This window comes from Balaenoptera acutorostrata, chromosome 19 (assembly GCF_949987535.1).
Source record: "Balaenoptera acutorostrata chromosome 19, mBalAcu1.1, whole genome shotgun sequence".
NCBI lineage: Eukaryota > Metazoa > Chordata > Mammalia > Artiodactyla > Balaenopteridae > Balaenoptera > Balaenoptera acutorostrata.
The window spans coordinates 56,289,125-56,308,693 of NC_080082.1; the positions used below are offsets into that span (position 1 = coordinate 56,289,125).

Here is a 19,569-nt window from a genome sequence, read left to right on the forward strand (position 1 = left end):
CCCTGGCTGGGGAGATGCTACAGGTGGCGCAGGTTGGGGAGAGAACCACGTTCTCCAGCCCTGCGCTGAGCAGCCGCGCCTGGGCCTCAGCATTCATGAACCCCATCTTCCCGCCTCATCCCCTGAGGACCCACAAGCCCCCACCTCCTTTGGAAATCTGGGTGTCTCAACTCCAGCCCGATTTCTCGCGGGCCCCTGCTGTGGGGACCCAGGAATTATGTCACCAAATTCCTGCTCCCTCGGACACCCTTCTCCCACCTCCTGCTCTTAGGGGACCCACGGGCCTGGGCCCGCTGTGTTCCTTCTCAGGGACAGAGGGGTCACACTATTCCCCTAACATTTCCTCCCAGAAAGTTCAGCTCTCTGACCTTTAATCCCATGCCACGACCCATGACCCAAACTTTGAGCCACGACCCAGGAAAGCCACGTTCCAACCCCATCCCCTTCAGGGTCTGGGTTAGCTAAACTCCCAGCCCCACTCTCGCCCCCAACAAAAGTCCTAGGTTTCCCCCAACCCCTCCTCCACTGCTCTCTTGGGACCCAGTCCTCAGCCCTTCCCAGAAGGGGCCCAGGCACCTTACCTGCGATTCCCACCCATTCAGGAAGTCCTATCGCCACCCACCAAAGCCACCCCATCCGGATTTTCTTTGGGGATCAGACGTTTGAACCCCATCTCTAAGGAACCCAGTTGCCAGAGTCCCCAGCCCCCGCCCCCTTTGGACACACAGGTACCGGCAGTCCCCTCCCGGGTTCTCCAGGGCCCGCCCTCACCTGGCCAACCCCGTCCCGCCCCCACCTCGGGCTGGGCGGGGCCGCGCCTCTCCCGGCCGCTCGCTCACCTCCTCCGGAATCGAAGGGACCCATGGCTGCGGCGGCCCTGCGGGGACGGCAGTGGAGAGAATCCAACGCGTTCGGTCGGGCGGTGAGGCTGCTGCAGCGCCTGGAAGAGCAATGCGGGGACCCCCGGCTCGCCTCGAGTCCCCCCTCGCTGCGGGACCTGCTGCCCCGCACCGCGCAGCTGCTGCGCGAGGTGGCGCACGCCCGGCGGGCGGGCGGCGGAGGCGGCCCCGAGGGTCCCGGTGGTGCGGAGGACTTTCTCGTGGTCTATCTCGCTAACCTGGAGGCCAAGACCAGGCAGATGGCGGCACTGCTGCCACCCCGGGGCCGGAAGACTGCCAACGACGAGCTCTTCCGGGAGGGCTCCAGACTCAGGTGAGCCCTAGCGCCAGGACAAAGGTGAGCTCGCGAGTGGGTCCAAGGTCATGCTCCCAGCTCCCTCCTCCCTCGGACCCAGGGGTCCCGGTCCCAAGCCCTTCTCCCTGAAGGAACATGGAAAATTGGGCCACCTAGGTTTTTCCTTCCTTGGGCACCTGGGCACTGAGCTCCCCATTTCCCCCTCTTTCTTGGCTAAGAAGCAGGCTGCTCTCCCAGAGGATTTAGACACACAGCCTGGAATGTGGAGACCCCAGGGAGCTTCCTGCATGAGGGTCGCTGGACAAAGTGCTCTTTAAGCCGCCATCACCGCCCCCGCCTGGGGAACTCTCGGAGCCTCTTCAGTTCCTGAGGAAGAGCTAGCTCGGCACCTGGCGCTTGTCTGCAGGTTGCCGGCTCCGGTTCTGAATTCCGGGGAAAGGGCTGCTGAGCGACAGGGGCAGAGGTTTGAGGCCTAGAGCCCAGAACAAGGTTTGGAACAGCGGCTCTCAATCCCAACAGGCCCCCAGGCCCCTTCTTTAGAGAAAATATTTTGTAGTGTTTCTTTAAATCCGTCCTGAAATGAAATACATAGGGTAAATAACCTACCTATTCATAATTCTTTTTAAAAAACCACTATAATGTCCAAAATGTATTATAAGGAAGAGATAAAAGGAATGTTCTTTATAATAAAATTATCTATATTTCAAATGAAAATGCCAAGGCATAGTTACAATTATTCTGGAAGGTAGAATTGACTAGTCAGACACTTGCACTTGGAGGGGAAAATCACTCTGTTGCTGAATCAAACAGACTTCCCTGGATACATAGGACAGTGAATTTTTGTAAAATTCAGAATCAATTTTCAAAGTGCAAAAAATGCTTATGTAGGGAATACCCTGGCGGTCCAGTGGTTAGGACTCCATGCTTTCACTGCCGAGAGGCCAGGTTCAATCCCTGGTCCAAGAACTAAGATCCCACAAGCTGCGGGGCATGGCCATAAAAAATGCTTATGTGAAACTGAACTGGGTTCTAAGCTCAGATCATTATAAATGGATTTTCCACCTTCACGAATGTCTGATGGGACATTGGAAAATTGAGTGGGGTGTGGGTAAATCTAACTGGAGGGGATTGTCCCCACAATTCAGCCTCAAGTAAATTTCTAGAAGCTCCTTAGAATGGTGGTATAACTCCACTGAGAACCACTGTTCTAGATGCAGTAGGTTCTAGAAAGTAGGAAGCTTAGGGGTTCAGTGAGTATCTCAGTGGATTTTCTAGAGTTGGGGGTCCTAGCAACTCTTTGACAGAGATTCTAGACCAGGACTTTCCACTAAAATCTAATACAAGCCACATATGTAGTTTTTCATTTTCTAGTAGACATATTACAAAAAGTTTTTTAGACAGGTGAAATAAATTTTAGTAACATTTTCTTTAACTCACTATATCCAATATATCTCAACTTATGATCAATATAAGGTGATGATTAATGAGATAGTTCACATTCTTTTTTTTTTCCTTTTGTACTAAGTTTCTGAAATGTAGTGTGTATTTCACATTTAGAGTACATCTCAACTTGGACCAGTCACATGTGAATAGTGACTATATTACAGACTCTGGGAAGGGAGGGTGCTTAGAAACTGTCAAGGGTGGCCCTATAAAAGGCATCAGGGGGACTTCCCTGGTGGTCCAGTGGTTAAGAATCCACCTTCCAGTGCAGGGGACACGGGTTCGATGCCTGGTCAGGGAACTAGGATCCCACATGCCACGTTGCAACTAAGCCAGCGTGCTCTGGAGCTCGCGCGCCACAGCTAGAGAGAAGCCTGCGCGCTGCAGTGAAGATCCCGCGTGCCGCAACTAAGACCCGATGCAGCTAAAAAAAAAAAAAGGCATCAGGAATCCTACAGACCTGGAGGCTATTAATATAAAGAATAAGGACAGTAATAGTAATTAACATGCCCTGGGTGCCGACTGTGTACCAGGTTGTGCTTGGCATTTTAGGTGCTCGTAAGACGGGTAAGAATCCTCATCACTCCCCCTGTGAAGCTGAAGAGGCTGTACTTATCCTGTATTTATGCCCATTTCACAGTTGAGGAAACTGAGGCTTAGCTGGGGGAAAAAGGAACTTGCCAAAAATCACACAACTAAGTGTCAGAGCTACCCTCTACTGCTCGCCACGTCCTGAACGGCCCCTCAGGGAGGCAGCCAGCAGGAGGAAGCACAGGGGTCCACCACCCAGTGCTGGTAAAAACAACAGGGAATCTCCGAACTCAGACCGCCCTAAATGGCCCCAGCCCTAGTGGTCCCCACGTCCAGCTAGTCAAGGCTTCAGACAGAGGCTGGGATTTATTTGCCGGAGGATGCCTTGGATATTAGGCGGTACCTCCCTTTCCTTCACAGACGGCGACACTGAGGTTCTGAGTGGGGAGGCATCGGGACTGCAACAGGCGGTCTTGGAATCTACTTTTATCCTGCACTGACACCTTAGACAGATTCTGGGGGCCTCACCCCTGTGGGTGTTCTGGCCAGAGGGTGGAGGTGTCAGTGGGGGCCCCAAGGTCAACTCCAGGTCCTCAGAGCCCAACCTCGCAGGCGACAGCTGGCCAAGCTGACCCTCATCTTCAGCCACATGTGCACGGAGCTGGGCGCACTCTTCCCTGGGGGCAAATACTGTGGAAACACGTACCAGCTCACCGAGGTCCTGGCCCACACTTTCTGGAGAGAGCAGTGCGGAGCCCGGTGAGTGAGCACCTGCCACTGGGACCCCATCCTGCCCCTGCCCACGGACCCAGGAGTCCAGGCCCCCATCCTCTCCTCCCTCAAACCCAGGATCCAGGCCCCTGCCCCTCCTCCCTCAGACCCAGGATCCAGACCCCCGGCCCCTCCCCTCTCAGACCCAGGATCCAGACCCCCGGCCCCTCCCCCCTCAGACCCAGGATCCAGGCCCCCGGCCCCTCCCACCTCAGACCCAGGATCCAGGCCCCCGGCCCCTCCCACCTCAGACCCAGGATCCAGGCCCCCGGCCCCTCCCCCCTCAGACCCAGGATCCAGGCCCCGGCCCTTCCCCCCTCAGACCCAGGATCCAGGCCCCTCTTGCCTCCTTCCCAGAAGTGCTCCCATTCTAGCCTCCCAGAGGCTTCACTTGCAATCCCCTCCCCCACACGCCCCTGCACCTAGGTGTGTGCTGCCCTGGGCTGAGTTTGAGGTGCTTTTGTGCATCTGCCACCCCATGGAGCTTGGCTGCACGGCCCTGGCCTTGCGCTCCACTATCGACCTCACCTGCAGCGGCCATGTGTCCATCTTCGAGTTTGACATCTTCACCAGGCTCTTCCAGGTCAGGCAAGGCCAATGCCTGAAGCCCAGACTCTTGGGTCCTGGGGGAGGAGGGGCTGGGGGCCTGGGCTTGTGGGTCTGAGGGAGGAGGGGGATGGGGGCCGGATTCCTGGGTTCTGGAGAAGGAAGGGTCTGGAATCTTCTGTGTCAAAGATATTCCTGAGGGAATATCTTTGGGAGTGAGGGAGGTGTCTGGGTTCTTGGACTCTGGGAGGCACTAGGGGTGTGGGCTGCTTCCTCAGCAGCCCCTCCCTGACCCAAGCACTGCCCCACCTTAGCCATGGCCAACACTCCTCAAGAATTGGCAGCTCCTGGCAGTCAACCACCCAGGCTACATGGCCCTCCTCACTTACGATGAGGTCCGAGCACGTCTGCAGACCTACAGAGACAAGCCAGGCAGGTAAAAGGGCCGGGACTCAAGAGGAGAAGGCTGCAAGGGTGCAGGGGTCTGGGTCCTAGGCTGGGGTGTCTGGATGGCCTAGACATCCTGCAGAAAGTAAGAACCAAAGGGCCGCAGTACACGGGACCCCAGAGAGTCGAGAACTCAGAGGTAGGATGCTGAGTGCCCCCTACAACCTAGGTTCTCCCGGGACCACCTAGACCTGCCCACGATCCAGCAGCTAAAGGGACAATACCTGGCCTGGCAAGGGGGCGTGAAGACCCTGCCCCAGGATAAGATTTGTTTCTGATAGGTTAGAGCCCATGCAGTACCATCTATTAAATATTTTAAATATGACTTCCCACCTTCTGGGAAACCAGATACCTGAGTCCTTAAAGTATTTCAGGCCAGGAGTTCTGAGCTGTTGGATCCCTCTAGAGGGCTAAAAATTGAGGGACTGAGCTCCCTGGAAGTTAAGGGAATAGGATGTCAGATTCCTAAGTCTTTGCAGGGCTGAGGTGCAGGACCCCCAAGATGGTATGTATTAGCACTCTTCCAGTTGTCCTTCAAACTGGTGTAAAGGGAAAGAAAAAGAAATGAACTAATGCCCATAATTGAAAAGACCAGGTTTGGGTTTCAGGCACAGCTGGATCCAGGTGCTCAAGTGCTATTGTCAGAAATCAGTTCCTGTTCTTCCCCTGCTTTCCTCTTTGTTAGCCTCATTCTCAACCACAGTCTTTCCTCATGGTGGCAAACGGTTTCTAGAAGCCCCAGCTTTACACCCTACCAGCTTAGCAACCCCTATAGAAATGGAGTGCCTTACTCCTAATACTTCCAGCAAAAGTCCCAAGGCTGATTCCCATCACTATGGTCAGGGTCCTGAAATGGACTGGTTGGCCAAGTCAGAATCAGCTTTGTCTAAACCCCAGTGAAGGTGGAGGAGGAGCCAAGCAGGTGAACACAGCAGACATTCCCTATAGTGGCAGACAGGGATCTAGCGCCTCATTGCCTAGAAGTTTATAAGGGAGCAAGGACTTAGAGACCTGGATCCCCGACAGGGTGAAGGGCCGGGAAGTTCCAGAAGGGACAGCAGTGACCACTCCCTCACCCCATCCCTTCCTACCTCCTCCTCCAGCTACATCTTCCGGCCCAGCTGCACTCACCCGGGGCAGTGGGCCATCGGATTCGTGAGCTCAGATGGCAGCATCCTGCAGACCATCCCTCTCAACAAACCTCTGTTCCAGGCACTCCTGGAAGGACAAAAGGAAGGCTTGTGAGTCACCATCCTAGCAGGGGGAGGGTGTCAACAGAATGCGCTTCGAAACGTCATGCATATTGAGCACTGCCCGAGATCACCCCGCCTGAGGGCACAGGGTTCACAGAGTCGACCACATAAATTTGCAGTACTACCATGTTCCAGCAGGTGGCAGACAAGGGTCCAGAGGAAAGGGCACCTTTTCTAGTTCCCACTAAGCTGCCCTGTTGGGCTAGTAGCAGCTCTCGGAGGAGTGTGTGGGAGTTGGGCACAACCCCGGTGGTCCCCTTCCTTGGATTTGCACTCAAGGGCTTTTGCTTCTAGATATCCATATCCTATTCTAGAATTTAGACTGTTAGAGCAGAAGGAGAACTGGGCAAAAAGCTAGACTGGGGTTTTCAATCTGTAATCTTGGCTGCCCCAGGGCCCCTCTTTCGGAATCTGCCTTGGGTAGGACGGGAGGGGAAAAAACGGTAGGTGAGGTTCCCAAGTCTCACCCTGGACATTTAACCAGAGCCTCCTTAGCTAGCGGTCATATCTATATGATACACTGTGAGATAGATGATGGATAGATACATGGATGACGATAGATAGATAGATAGGTAGAGAGAGAGAGAGAGAGAATGGATGGATACATAGATTAGATAGGTAGCTAGGTAGATGGATGGATGGATGGACGGACAGACAGACAGACAGACAGATATGCAGTTGATTCTCGTTATTTCTCATTATTTGTGGTAGTTCTGTTCTACAAAATCGCAGCCAACACTGAATTAGTGAATCCTGAGCCGTTGCTCCTAGGGGAAATACAGCTGTAGGGTCCTGCAAGATTCTGGTCACATTTTTTGTCAACCAGTCACTACATAATAACCTTTATGTGTATTTCTGTTTAAAGACACCTAATTTAATACATTGATATATCATCGATACGTTCACATTGAACTCACGGCCCGCAGCACAGTAACTGACACCTGAACAAAGCTCATCTCCCACACATATTTTCTCCATAAGGTACACCACGGCCTTCCTGTGCTTAGGACATGAGACAGCACTTCAGCACTCTACTTGGAGGGCATTTAAGCCAGCCAAGTCACCGAGAAAAAGCATTAAAATGCGGAAAATGGGGCACCAAATAGACTGTAAAAAGGACACATTTACAGTATGAGAACTGAAAGGAAAAGGCCAAATGCTGCCTTGTTCATCCTCAGCTGGGAGCAGGCCTGGCCATGAATGACTGTGAAAGTGCCACAGGGAGTACTGATTTTGAGGTTCCAAATACATTTTAGCAAGTAGGCAAGTCTGCAAATTGCAGAGTCTGCAAGTAATGAAAATCTATTGTGTGTGTGTGTGTACATATATATATGTATCTCTATCTGATAACTGAGGACACTGTGGCACAGAGAGACAGAGACACTTGTCCAGGTCACACAGCTCCTGAGCTAATGAACTGGGATTTGAAGCCAGGCAGCCAGGCTCAGAATTCAGGCCTGACGAATAAAGTACTGAGTTCCAGGTCAGATTGCAGTGGAGGATTCCCAGAGTTAAAATAAGTGTGAATACCATCCGTCTGGTTTAACCCCCCTGCCCTATGTACACACACACACACACACACACACAATTTTAGAGATGGGAAAATCAAGAGCGGGGGGAGGGGACCCCAAGCTCTAGCAGTTCCCTTCTCACCGGGCACTTATGTGTGGGGGCAAGTCCTGCTTGTTTTCTGAGCACTGTCTTACTTAATCCTCACCACCCATCTTTGCCTTAGGCACAATTATGTCCATTTCACAGAAGAGAAAACTGAGGCCAGAGACGTAGAGTTGCCCAGCTCAGGTCACACAGTGTGTTTGTGGGAAGCCGCACCAGGGCCCAGGCCGGGGTGCCTGCACTGCTCTACCTGGCTGGCCAGGCAGAGCCACCGGCCTTGGGGGACCTGTGGCCCCGAGTTGATCTGGGGGTGCAGTTATGACCTGGACGGGAGACCCAGGGTGTGCAGAACCCTCTCGTGGGCTGACCTGGAGCCAGGCTCTCAGACGTGGCCCACAACCCTGGTTCTGCATCCCTCCAGGCCTCACCTTGTGGCCTCGGGCATCGCCTGTCCCACGCTGAGCCCCGGTCACCCTCTGTGAAGTGAGAATAGTGTAGACGGACTGGGGGGGGCGGTCCTTCCAGCCCTGTGAGCCTAAGACCCTAGGATCTGGTCACTCCCGCAATCTGTGACTAAGATGCTATTACGCTGGGGCCTGAAGACTCTAGGATGGGTAAAGTTCTGGGAGGTCTGGCCCTGAGGTTTGATGTTTCCTGGTTCTCATGCATCTGGTGCTTCCAGAGCTGGAGTCACTTAGTCTGTCCTTCTATGGGGGTCTGAGGGGACACAGCCCTTCCTGAGGGGACACAGCCCTTCCTGAGGAGTCTGAGGGGACACAGCCCTACCCTGGGGGCCTGAGAGGACACAGCTTGCCCTAGAAAATCCCAATTTCAGGAGAAGGGAGGGAAAATATCCCCAGGCCAGCTATGTATTTGGGGCAGATGCTCCAGGGCGGGGTGAGGGGTGCCGGAGGGCCCCTCGGTACCCCCTCTTCCCTTCCCCCAGCTACCTCTACCCAGATGGGAAGAACCGCAACCCGGACCTGACCGAACCCTGCCAGATGGAGGCCCATCAGCGCATACACGTGTCGGAGGTGAGGCCCAAGCCCGGCCTCCCTCCCCGGCTCACCGCCCACCGCCCGCATCCCCTGCACCATGGCTCAGGGATCCCCTCCCATGAGTCAGGCCCTGGACTCCCAGAGGGCTTGGGGTTTTGCGCTGGCTTGGTGGCCACGTGAGCTGGGGTAAATCACTTGGCCTCTCTGAGCCTGTCTGTTCCTCCTCTGGAAAATACAGCTCCGCCTGCCTCTTACCCAGGGGTTTTCATGGGAATAAAATCAGGAAATGATACCGCTGAGCTCATCAGAGCAGCTAATGCACTTTGCGCACTCACTAGAGACAGCCCCTGTGTCAGCTTTTTTTTTTTTTTTTTTTTTTTTTTTTTTTTTTTTTTAATTTTTTTATAGCTACTTTATTATTTTTATTTTTTGGCTGTGTTGGGTCTTCGGTTCGTGCGAGGGCTTTCTCTAGTTACGGCAAGTGGGGGCCACTCTTCATCGCGGTGCAGGGACCGCTCTTCATCGCGGTGCGCGGGCCTTTCACTATCGCAGCCCCTCCCGTTGTGGGGCACAGGCTCCAGACGCGCAGGCTCAGTAGTTGTGGCTCACGGGCCCAGCTGCTCCGTGGCATGTGGGATCTTCCCAGACCAGGGCTCGAACCCGTGTCCCCTGCATTAGCAGGCAGACTCTCAACCACTGCGCCACCAGGGAAGCCCCCTGTGTCAGCTTTTAGTCTTCCAGCCATCCCATGGGTGAGAGACATGACAAACAAAATTTTGAGTGTAAGTATATCCCGTGCAATATTCGGGACACACTTAGACCTCAAAATGTATTCATTGTTTATCTGAAAATCAGATTTAACAGGGCATCCTGTATGTTTATTGGCTGAATCTGGCAACCCTGAGTGTAGACCACCCCCAGAGAACAAGTCCCATAACAAAAGCACGTGTAGAAGGCATTGGGACACACGGCCTTGAACTTAGGGGAGGCTTCAGGGCTGGTGCAGAGGTTTGGGACTTATTTCCTGTGGCCCGACTTGCATCTCCATGGCTGATATCACCACTCCTCCTCGTCATCCCCATCTCGCCTGCCAGGAGCAGCTGCAGCTGTACTGGGCCATGGACTCCACGTTTGAGCTTTGCAAGATCTGTGCCGAGAGCAACAAGGACGTGAAGGTGGAGCCGTGCGGTCACCTGCTCTGTAGCCGCTGCCTGGCTACCTGGCAGGTGGGTCCGACCCTGCCCTGCCTTCCCGCCCGGTCCCCCCCATCCCTACAGTAAAAGCCCCTAGAGGATCGCCCACATGCCTCATCGATCACATGGGGAAACTGAGGCCCAGGGAGAGCAGAAACTTGCTCCATTTATGCCTCTGTCTCTCTCACTCTGCATCTGTCACCTCTGCTTCTCCTTCTCCAGCTACATTATTAGTGGAAGATGCTACACTGGCCCTGGTGTGGGAGGGGCGTGTCTGTGGGACTGGCCACAGTAAATATGGCCAGGCGTTCCTAGCCCGTAGCATTCCCTCGCTGGGTGATCTGGGGCCAGTGGCTTTACCTCTCTGAGCCTTAGCTGCCTTCTCAGGGGAATGGGGCTGATGGTAGTGACCTTCCAAGGGAGGATCCAGGCCTCTGGGTAAAGGGATCCCCTATAGAGTATGGGTGCCTGATACTAAGTTTTCCATTGTGATGTAAGTGTTAGACCTTAAGCTTTTTTTTTTTTAATAGTTTTATTTATTTATTTATTTTTATTTTTTTTGGTTGCGTTGAGTCTTCGTTTCTGTGCAAGGGCTTTCTCTAGTTGTGGCAAGCGGGGGCCACTCTTCATCGCGGTGTGCAGGCCTCTCACTGTCGTGGCCTCTCTTGTTGCGGAGCACAGGCTCCAGACGCGCAGGCTCAGTAGTTGTGGCGCACGGGCCTAGTTGCTCCGCGGCATGTGGGATCTTCCCAGACCAGGGCTCGAACCCGCGTCCCCTGCATTGGCAGGCAGATTCTCAACCACCGCGCCACCAGGGAAGCCCAGACCTTAAGCTTTTGATTGCGGAGCTTATCATAACAAAGACATCCACCTCCCGGACACAGCAACTAGCAAAACAACTAGATAAGGAAGTAGCCACCCCAACCCTTGAAGTTTCCCTTTAGAAAATGCTAAGTAACTGAGCATTGGAGTGGTCCTGCTTCTCTCTTCCCGTACCCTGATCCTTGCTCTTCTGCTTTAAATTTGCCAACAAATAATGAACCCCAGAAACCCTAGGCACCCCATACGGCCCCTAATAAAAGCAGAGCTCCAGGTCCGCCTCCCTCCCTGCCTCTCTCCCTTCCCTCTACCTGCAACCTCCCGTACCCTCCAGGACCTGTGAGTAATAAATCTTGTTCTTCAAAGTTCCCTGATGGTTGATGCTGAGGTGCGCCCTGCAGTCGTAATAAGAACCAAAGGGCTGGCGCAGCCATAACGTTGGCCCCGGTGGTGGTGGCGGGGGGGGGGGGGGGGGGGCGGTGTCTGTGGGGCTCCCCGCAGTGAATACATACGGCCCCGCGGAGTGTCTCAGGCATTCCTAGCACATAGCATCAGTACTGTGGGGCTGAGACCTGCACAGCACCCTGGCTCTCCCGGGCTCCTCCTGACCTCGGGCTCTGGTCCAGCCCCTCCTTTCTGCCCTGCATGTCTCTCTCCATCTTTCTCTCTTCATAATTCCTCCTCTCTCTCTCCATTTCCCTCCCTCCCACATCACTCTGTTGGGGATAAAGGCCCCTGTAGTCCCAGGGGACCTGCTGGGGAACAGGGAGACCCTGATCCTTTCCCTCCCCACTCCCCCAGCACTCAGACAGCCAGACCTGTCCCTTCTGCCGCTGCAAGATCAAGGGCCAAGAGGCTGTGAGAATCTATCAGTTCCAAGCCAGCGCCCCTGCTGAGGACTCAGAGAACAGCAGTGACAAGGAAGCCGAGGAAGAGGAACTGGAGCGGGTAAGTAGGGCCAGGCAGGAGCTGGAACTGGCATCCCTAGGGTCTGAGGGAGGAGGGGCTAGAAGCCTAGACTCTCGGTCTGAAGGAGGAGGGGGCTGGTGACAGGATTCTGGGGTCCAAGGGGCATAGACTTTTGCATCCCTTAGGGTCTGGGGCTATGGCTTTCTCTAGTATAACCCTCTTGAGGGTAGACCTTTGTCTCATTCTCCATTCTACCTCCAAAGCCTAGAAAGTGCCTGAATGCTGGGCCTCCAGGCAGGGGGACATGTAGGTGAGAAGAAAATGGTAGCTCATAACCCCCTCCCCACCCTCTGTCTCCCTTAGGTGACCCCCTCTACTCCTCCTCTGCCGCCTCGGCTGCATCTGCCCCCAAAGAGTCTGAGAAGCAAATGCCAGCTGAAGGTGGTGAGTCAGGCGCTGGTCTGAGGTGGGCAGCTTGGGTCCCATTCATCCCTGGGGTCCCCAGTCTGACCAGGTGCTCAGGGGTACAGGCCAGGCACTTGTTCTTTGCACGCATTTACGAGGTGCCATCTGGCATCCACACCTCTATGGCTTCTTCTCTTCTCTCCCTTACTCATCCCCCCTCATTGGCTTTCTGGCTCTCCTTCCAGCATCCCAGGTGTGCCCTACCCCAGGGTCTTTGCACGAGCTGTTCTCTCTGCCTATATCTCTTTTCCGCAGGCTCACTTTCTCATCTCATCTTCTCAGGGAGGCCTTCACTGACCACCCTATTGAAAACAGTGCCCCTGTCCCTCCAAGCCCCTGCCCAGCTGCATTCTCTCAGTCCTTTGCACTGGCTGGCAGAGTGTATGGTCTATTGTTTTCTGTCACCGTTAGCAGGTTGTCACCTTCCTGAAGGTTAGGACTTTGCCTTATTCTCTGTTATATGAATCGTGCCTGACACATAGTAGGTGCTCAATAAATAGGCGTTGAATGAATCAATGGAATGAGTCTTCCAACAACCCTATGAAGTCAAAAATGTTCCACTCCTCATTTTCCAGAAGAAAAAAGCTCAGAGAGGTGACTGCACCTGCCCAAACACACAGCCTGAAAGAGGAGAAACCTTAAAAACCCCCAAAATCATCTGCTTATTTTCTAAGTGAGCCCTGGCCTTGCGTTTTTCTTCCCCCCCCACCCCCCTGGCTTCCGAGCCCCTGGCTTCCTGGGGTGCAGGGAACGGGGAGGTAGGGGGAGGTCTCTGTTAGCATCTCAGGCTGAGTACACATCAGATCCAATCAATTCTGGGCAGTCTTCAAACAAACAGCTCAGGAAGTCTGGGAACATTATTCGACCACAGCAAACAAGAGAGCCAGCTGGGAGGAGGGGCAGGGGCGGTGACACCAGCCAGGGAAGCTAAAAACAGATCCCGACCTGCAGCCAAAAACAAATGGAAACATTCAGAGGCACTCAGCCTCTGAGGACAATGAAGGGGGACAGAGGATGACAGGCACCTCTGGCCAGATGGTCACACCTATGCCGAGGCTGTGCCCTCTTCCTGGCAGGCCTTTTCCTCTTTTTCCCAAACCCTGCCTGATTCAAATTCCAGTCAACTCTTATTCCTTCATTGTTCAAAACATGCTGCAGAAGAGAGCCTCGGGTGTGCTACTTCCCAGCAAGGTGACTGTCATAATGAGAATAGCTAACGTGCGTGTGTAACTCCTGCTATACACCTGGTGCTGCTTTTTAACGCAGTTATTTAGTTGCCATGACAACCTGATAAGGTAGATGCTATTATGATCCCTATTATACAGAGGGGTACACTGAGGCTCCAAGATCTGAAGGTCACCCAGCTCAAAGGCGAGAGAGTCAGGACTGGAACCCAGGTCCCTGGCTCCAGACTCCAGAGTTCATCCTTGATTTCCTTGTCTGTGAAATGGGCGTGATGCCAGTCCCTGCCATGAGGGGATTTATCCATTCATCACTGGATGAATCCCCCGGCTAGACATGCTTCCTCACAATGCTGTTCTCCAGCAGAGAAATCCCCCTCTAGGGGTTGACACCATCGTTCAAAGGGACCCAGGCACCTCGCTGTGGCCACGGGGGACCTCTCCCATCCTCAGTGTCTCCATGTGGAGAATAGGGACAAGCGTGGCACGGGCCCCCAGGGGTTGTGATAAAGTCAGCAAGATTGGGCATTTGTAACCTGAATCAGATCCCCTCCCTCACCTCTTAGAAGCCCCCAAGACCCCAGGACTCCAAGAATTAAAGCCAACATCCTCTCCATCAGCCCATAAGGCCTGGGGATCTGACCCCCTCCCCACCTCTCTGACCTCCTACCACCCCTTCAACTCCTTTCCAGCAACAATGGACCCCTTGCTGTTCTTCTAACAAGCCAGCAAGCCCACCACCCACTGCAGCGCTTCTGCCCACATCCTTCTTGCACTGAGGCTTCTGTTCAATTTTCCCCTCCTCCAAGAGGCCTTCCCCAGCCACCCTCAGGTCTGATCACCCCCCACTCTCCACCTCCCTAGTTCAGTTCTCGGAAGGACACCCAACACTCTGGGATATTTCCTTGTTCATGCACTGATGACTCATGTTAAGCCTCTTGCTTAGTAGACTGTTGGCTCCATGAGGACAGAGATTTTTGTCTATCTGGTTCCTGACTGTCTCTTCAGAGCCCAGAACAGTGCCGGACACACTGTAGCTGCTCAGGAAATTTGTGGGAGGAATGAATGAATGAATGGGTAGATGGATGGATGGATGGATGGATGGACAGACGGACAGATGGATGGATGGGGGGATAGAAGGGGGAATGAATGGGTGGATGGATGGGTAGATGGATGGATGGATGGTCGAATGGTTGGTCGGATGGGTGGACAAATGGGTGGGTGGATGGATGGATGAATGGATGGATGGACAAACAAACGTTTTTTCTAAGTAAGACAGAGGTGTTAGGGGGAAAAAACAGCATGGACTAGGGGCAAGACCCCGCCATACTGCCCACCCCCCATCGCCGCCATCACTGGGTTATCCCTGTCTGGGCCTGAGAGCTGCAGCTCATCTGCGAAAATTCTCCTCCCCTCCAGGCGCCTCTGGCGCTCCCCAGACTTCGAGCTCCTCTAACCTTCCCAAGATTTTGGACTGAGCCCTCAGCCTCATTGGAAATCACCTCCAGCCCCCAGGCCAGAGAGGGCGCCAGAGGGTAAGTGGAGAGGGCAGCTGGGGTCCAGGACTCCTGGGTCTGAGGGAGGAGGAGGTGGGGGAGGAAGGGAAACACTGGTCCTAGGAAATTGACATCCCCCCTTAAATTCTCCCTATTGCAGAAACTCCTAAAGGGAAAGTCTCCCCTCCACCTGCCCCTGAGGGACCCACGAAGGCCTGGATGCCAGGTGAGGGCCCCGCACCGTCCAGGTTCCCTCCCTCAGCCTGGCCCTGCCTGCCCCACCCCACCTGGATGTGATACTATCTAAACCACCTCTCTTTCCACCTCACAGGGCACCAAGATGTGCTGCGAAAGGGAGTCCCAGGGGCTGGAAGGGGTTTGGGAAGCGGAAATAAACTGCCAAGCCGGGTCTGTCCTCTGGTTTGTGGAGAAGGAGTGGCCACCAGGGGGCAGCTTGGGGTCGGGAACGGCAGTCCCCGGAGGCCTGGTCCCCACCTGCTTAACCCTAGTGTCTGGGGTTCCGAGAGCTGAGAGTGGGAGACCCAGCTCCTCCGGATCCAGGAGTCTAGACTCCCAGACCCCTCCCCTCTCAGACCCAGGAGTCCCGCCCTCAGGACTTAGGAGTCCAGAGTCCAAGTTCTCAGAGAATCAGGCGTTCAACTCCCTTTCCCCAGCATGGAAAAAAAAAAAATTCCTGGACCCAAATCCAGATCTCCAAGGCAAAAAGACCCCACATTTCCTTGAGAGTTATTTATACACCCAGTCTTCCCACAATCCATTCTCATCCCTCTCTCTTTCCTCCGTGCCTCTTGGGAAACTTCTTCCAGAGGAGTAGTAGAAGTGTCTCCCGAAGGGACCCAAGCCTCCCTCTGCCTAAGTTTAAACCAACTGGCATCCCCTGAGCCCCTGCCCTGTGCCCAGTCCCAGGCCACGCAATGCTGGGCATGTGGCAGTAATCACTGCCCTACTGGGGCTCACAGTCCGGTGGGGGAGACAGAACTGTCCCCAGACCGTGGTGACACAGAGTGGGCAAAGCTGGGATGAGGGCAGCCCAGGGGGCTGCAGACCCCGCTGACCCAGCCTGGGAGGTCAGGGAGGGCTTCCAGGAGGAGGGAATGTCTAAGCTGAGTCTGAAAAGATGAGAAAAAGGTATTTCAGTGTAAACAGAGCATGGACGCATGCATCATGGATTTAGTTCCAAGCAACAGAAACCTCCCCTGGGGCAGGAAGGGAATTGATTGAGAGGACTCGGGATCACTCAGATTCCCAGGAGTGATTAGAGAACCAGGATTGGAAAGTGATCAAGAACACCACAAGCAGCTGGCCTCCAACCAGAGCCCAGCCACGATCACACCACAGAACCCGTCTGATGAGGATACACTGGTGCCCCGGTGACCACTGGACCTTGGTCATCTCTCTGCCTCTGCTGCCCCAGAAACGGGCTGTGTCTGCTAGCTGTTACGTGGAACAAATCACGCTGAAACTTATTGGTGAACCACAGTAATCATGGTTGCAGTGGGCCAGGATTGGGGGAAGGGCTCAGGATCTTGGGTGATTCTGGCTCAGGGTGCGATCAAGTGGCGCTTGCAGCAGGGCAGCTGGGGGCTGGGCGGGCATCCCTCTGCAGTCTCAGACCTCTCTCCACGTGGCCTCCACGCTTGCTAGTTTGCGCTTCCCCACAGCATGCCGGCCTCAGGGTAGTCAGACTGCTTACTTGGTGGCTGAAGCCTTCGCAGAAAGTATTCCAGTGACGCAGGCAGAAGCTACATGGCTTTTTCTACCTAACCTTGGGAGTCATGGAGCGTCACTTCGTGCCGCATTCTAATGGTTACAGGCGAGTCACAAAACTGCACAGGTTTAAGAGGAGGGGACATAGACCCCCATCTCTCAGTGGAAAGAGTGTCAAGATCAGGTTGTACACAAGTGTGTGGGGGGCGTCCCTGGTGGCGCAGAGGTTGGGAATCCGCCTGCCAATGCAGGGGACACGGGTTCAAGCCCTGGTCCAGGAAGATCCCACATGCTGTGGAGCAACTAAGCCCGTGCGCCACAACTACTGAGCCTGAGCTCTAGAGCCCGCGAGCCACAGCTACTGAGCCTGCGTGCCACAACTACTGAAGCCTGCGCGCCTAGAGCCCGTGCTCCGCGGCAAAGAGAAGCCACCGCAGTGAGAAGCCCTCTCCCCACAGCTAGAGAAAAGCCCTCGCGCAGCAACGAAGACTCAACACAGCCAAAAATAAAAATAATTAATTATTTAAAAAAGGAGTGTGTGGGATGAGAGCTATTGTCACAGCCATCTTTGGAAAGTAGAATCTGTCCCAGCTGCCACAGCAGGAATAGATTAGCCAGGCTCTGTTTATTTGGCATTGCTAGCACTGATTCCAAAGTATAGCGGGATTCACCAAGCTTAGGTCACCTGAGCTACAACGGAGGCAGGAAAGAAACATTTGTCCTTACTGGTTTCAACAGAGGGTAACAGGCTTTCGGATGGCAGGGATTCTTTTTAATGTGGGAAGGGGATGCACATGTTAGTCAACCCTCCCTCCAAAAAGCCCATGACCATCCACCCCTTTGAACACTCAACATCAGTATGTATCCTTTGCTCTACACTTACATTCTCTTCCCCCAGAAGTTCTTTTTTTAAAAATTTTTTTTTATTTTTGACTGCGTTGGGTCTGCGCTGCTGCACGCGGGCTTTCTCTAGTTGCGGTGAGCGGGGGCTACTCTTCGTTGCGGCGCGTGGGCTTTTCACTGTGGTGGCTTCTCTTGTTATGGAGCACGGGCTCTAGGCACGCAGGCTTCAGTAGTTGTGTCTCCCGGGCTCTAGAGCACAGGCTCAGTAGTTGTGGCGCACGGGCTTAGTTGCTCTGCAGCATGTGGGATCTTCCTGGACCAGGGCTCGAACCCGCGTCCCCTGCATTGGCAGGAAGATTCTCAACCACTGTGCCACGAGGGAAGCCCCTGCCAAAAGTTCTTATCTAAGCTCTCCCTGCACAACTGACTCTTGTACAACCAAAAATGCATCAATCACACTGCCGCCCTAGACAACAAAAAGTTTCTCTTTTTTTCTTTTCCTTTTCAACCTGATGAGGGGAATTTATTCTTAGTTTTTCTCATCAATATTTTGTTATGTTCAATGTACAGATATTTACATATATATATTTAATCATCACTATCATTTCTTTTTTTTTGACAATGCTGCGTAGCTTGTGGGATCTTAGTTCCCCAACCAAGGATTGAACCTGTGCCCTCAGCAGTGAAACCTTGGAGTCCTAACCACTGGACCACCAGAGAATTCCCTCATTTCATATTTTTGATGCTGTAACAAACCCGGAAACTTTCTGGGACCCAGAACTTTCCTGGGAACAAGATATGTATATTTTTATCAACACAAACTTTCAGTAGTTACATTTTCCAGTGCAAGTCTGGAATCCTTGGGGAATAGACGTTCCCCCTCCAAATGTGTCATGATTTCTATATTCCACAAGCTGTGAACCAGTTTTAGAGTTAACCGTCCCACGCTACAGTGTAAGATAATGGGATAAACATAGAGAAAAGATAGGACTTGTTAATTAAAATGTATAAGTATCTACACATGGGACAGCATGGATGGAATTGGAAAATTCATTGATTCCACAAATACTTTCTCAGCTTCTCCTCACGCCAACCACTGTTCTAGGCACTGGAGATACAGTGGTGAACAAAACCAAGTTCCTGTTCTCTTGGAGCTTCTGTGCAAGACAACAAAAAATAAATATGTGGTCGTGATAAGTGCTACAAAGGAAAAATGTAGTGAGATAAAGGGCTGGGATAGCAGGAGTTGCTAAATGAGATAGGATGGTCAAGGGAAGCTTTGTGATAAGGTGATAGAGTAGAGATTTGAAGCAAGTCAGGGAGGGAGCTATGGCAGGAAAGAATGTCCCAGGAGAGGGAAGAGCAAGTGCAAAGGCCTTGAGGCTGGAACACACCTGGCGTTGGAGGAACAGCATGGAAGCAAAGAGACCACTGTGGCAGGAACGGAGCTAGCGAGGGGGAAGAGAGGGGCAGATGGGGTCACGGAAGTAGAGGACCAGATCTAGGACCTTGTGCGCCATGGAGAGCACTTCAGCTTTTACTCTGAGTGAGAGGAGCCGTGGAAGGGTGCTGACCAGAAGAGTGACAGCAGCTCACTCACATTTTAATGGGATCCCTCCGGCTGTTTTGTGGAAATAAATTGTAGGGGACAAAGGCAGATGATATTTCAGTACTAGTTTCTGCAAGTCTGCGAGGAACCGTGCTGGTATTTATGACTTCCCTCCTTCATACACACTCCATAGAATCCTCACCTACAATCTCAGCTGGTTGGACTCTTGAGGAAGGTGGAAGGGAGAGTGCTGATGAGAGGGCGCCTAGCATCCCAAGCAGTAGGTACATGAGCCAGGGCCAGAGCCGCAGGGGAGTGGGTGCCTGGGGTCACCGTGTGTAAGCTTGTCCCAGGGAGCACTTTTGTCCACACGCGAGTTTACATGTGCGTCCTGCGATGATCCGGTCCGGGTGGGGTTTGCACGTGAGCCTGTGTGCTTCTGCGTTTGAGCCTTGCAAACCTTCCCTGAGTGCCTGCTCCGAGTCCGGCCTTTGCAGGGCAGTGTTGGGGACACAACAGTGACCGAAACAGCCCTGGCCCTCCCCTAACCGGCTCCCGGTCCAGTGGGGGAGATAGACTTGTCCCCAGA

General features: G+C 53.5%; 1 protein-coding gene across 1 annotated transcript; it reads left to right on the forward strand.

The window, feature by feature from the left end:
- The first annotated feature begins 850 nt into the window (after positions 1-850).
- CBLC (Cbl proto-oncogene C) lies at positions 851-15,268 on the forward strand. Its single transcript, XM_007168113.3, has 12 exons — positions 851-1,212; positions 3,781-3,927; positions 4,366-4,522; positions 4,800-4,921; positions 6,036-6,173; positions 8,746-8,833; positions 9,892-10,023; positions 11,611-11,757; positions 12,082-12,162; positions 14,784-14,899; positions 15,021-15,086; positions 15,192-15,268. The coding sequence occupies exons 1-11, from the start codon at positions 863-865 to the stop codon at positions 15,028-15,030; spliced, it is 1,488 nt and encodes a 495-aa protein (XP_007168175.2). The 5' UTR covers positions 851-862; the 3' UTR covers positions 15,031-15,086; positions 15,192-15,268.
- The last annotated feature ends 4,301 nt before the right edge of the window (positions 15,269-19,569 follow it).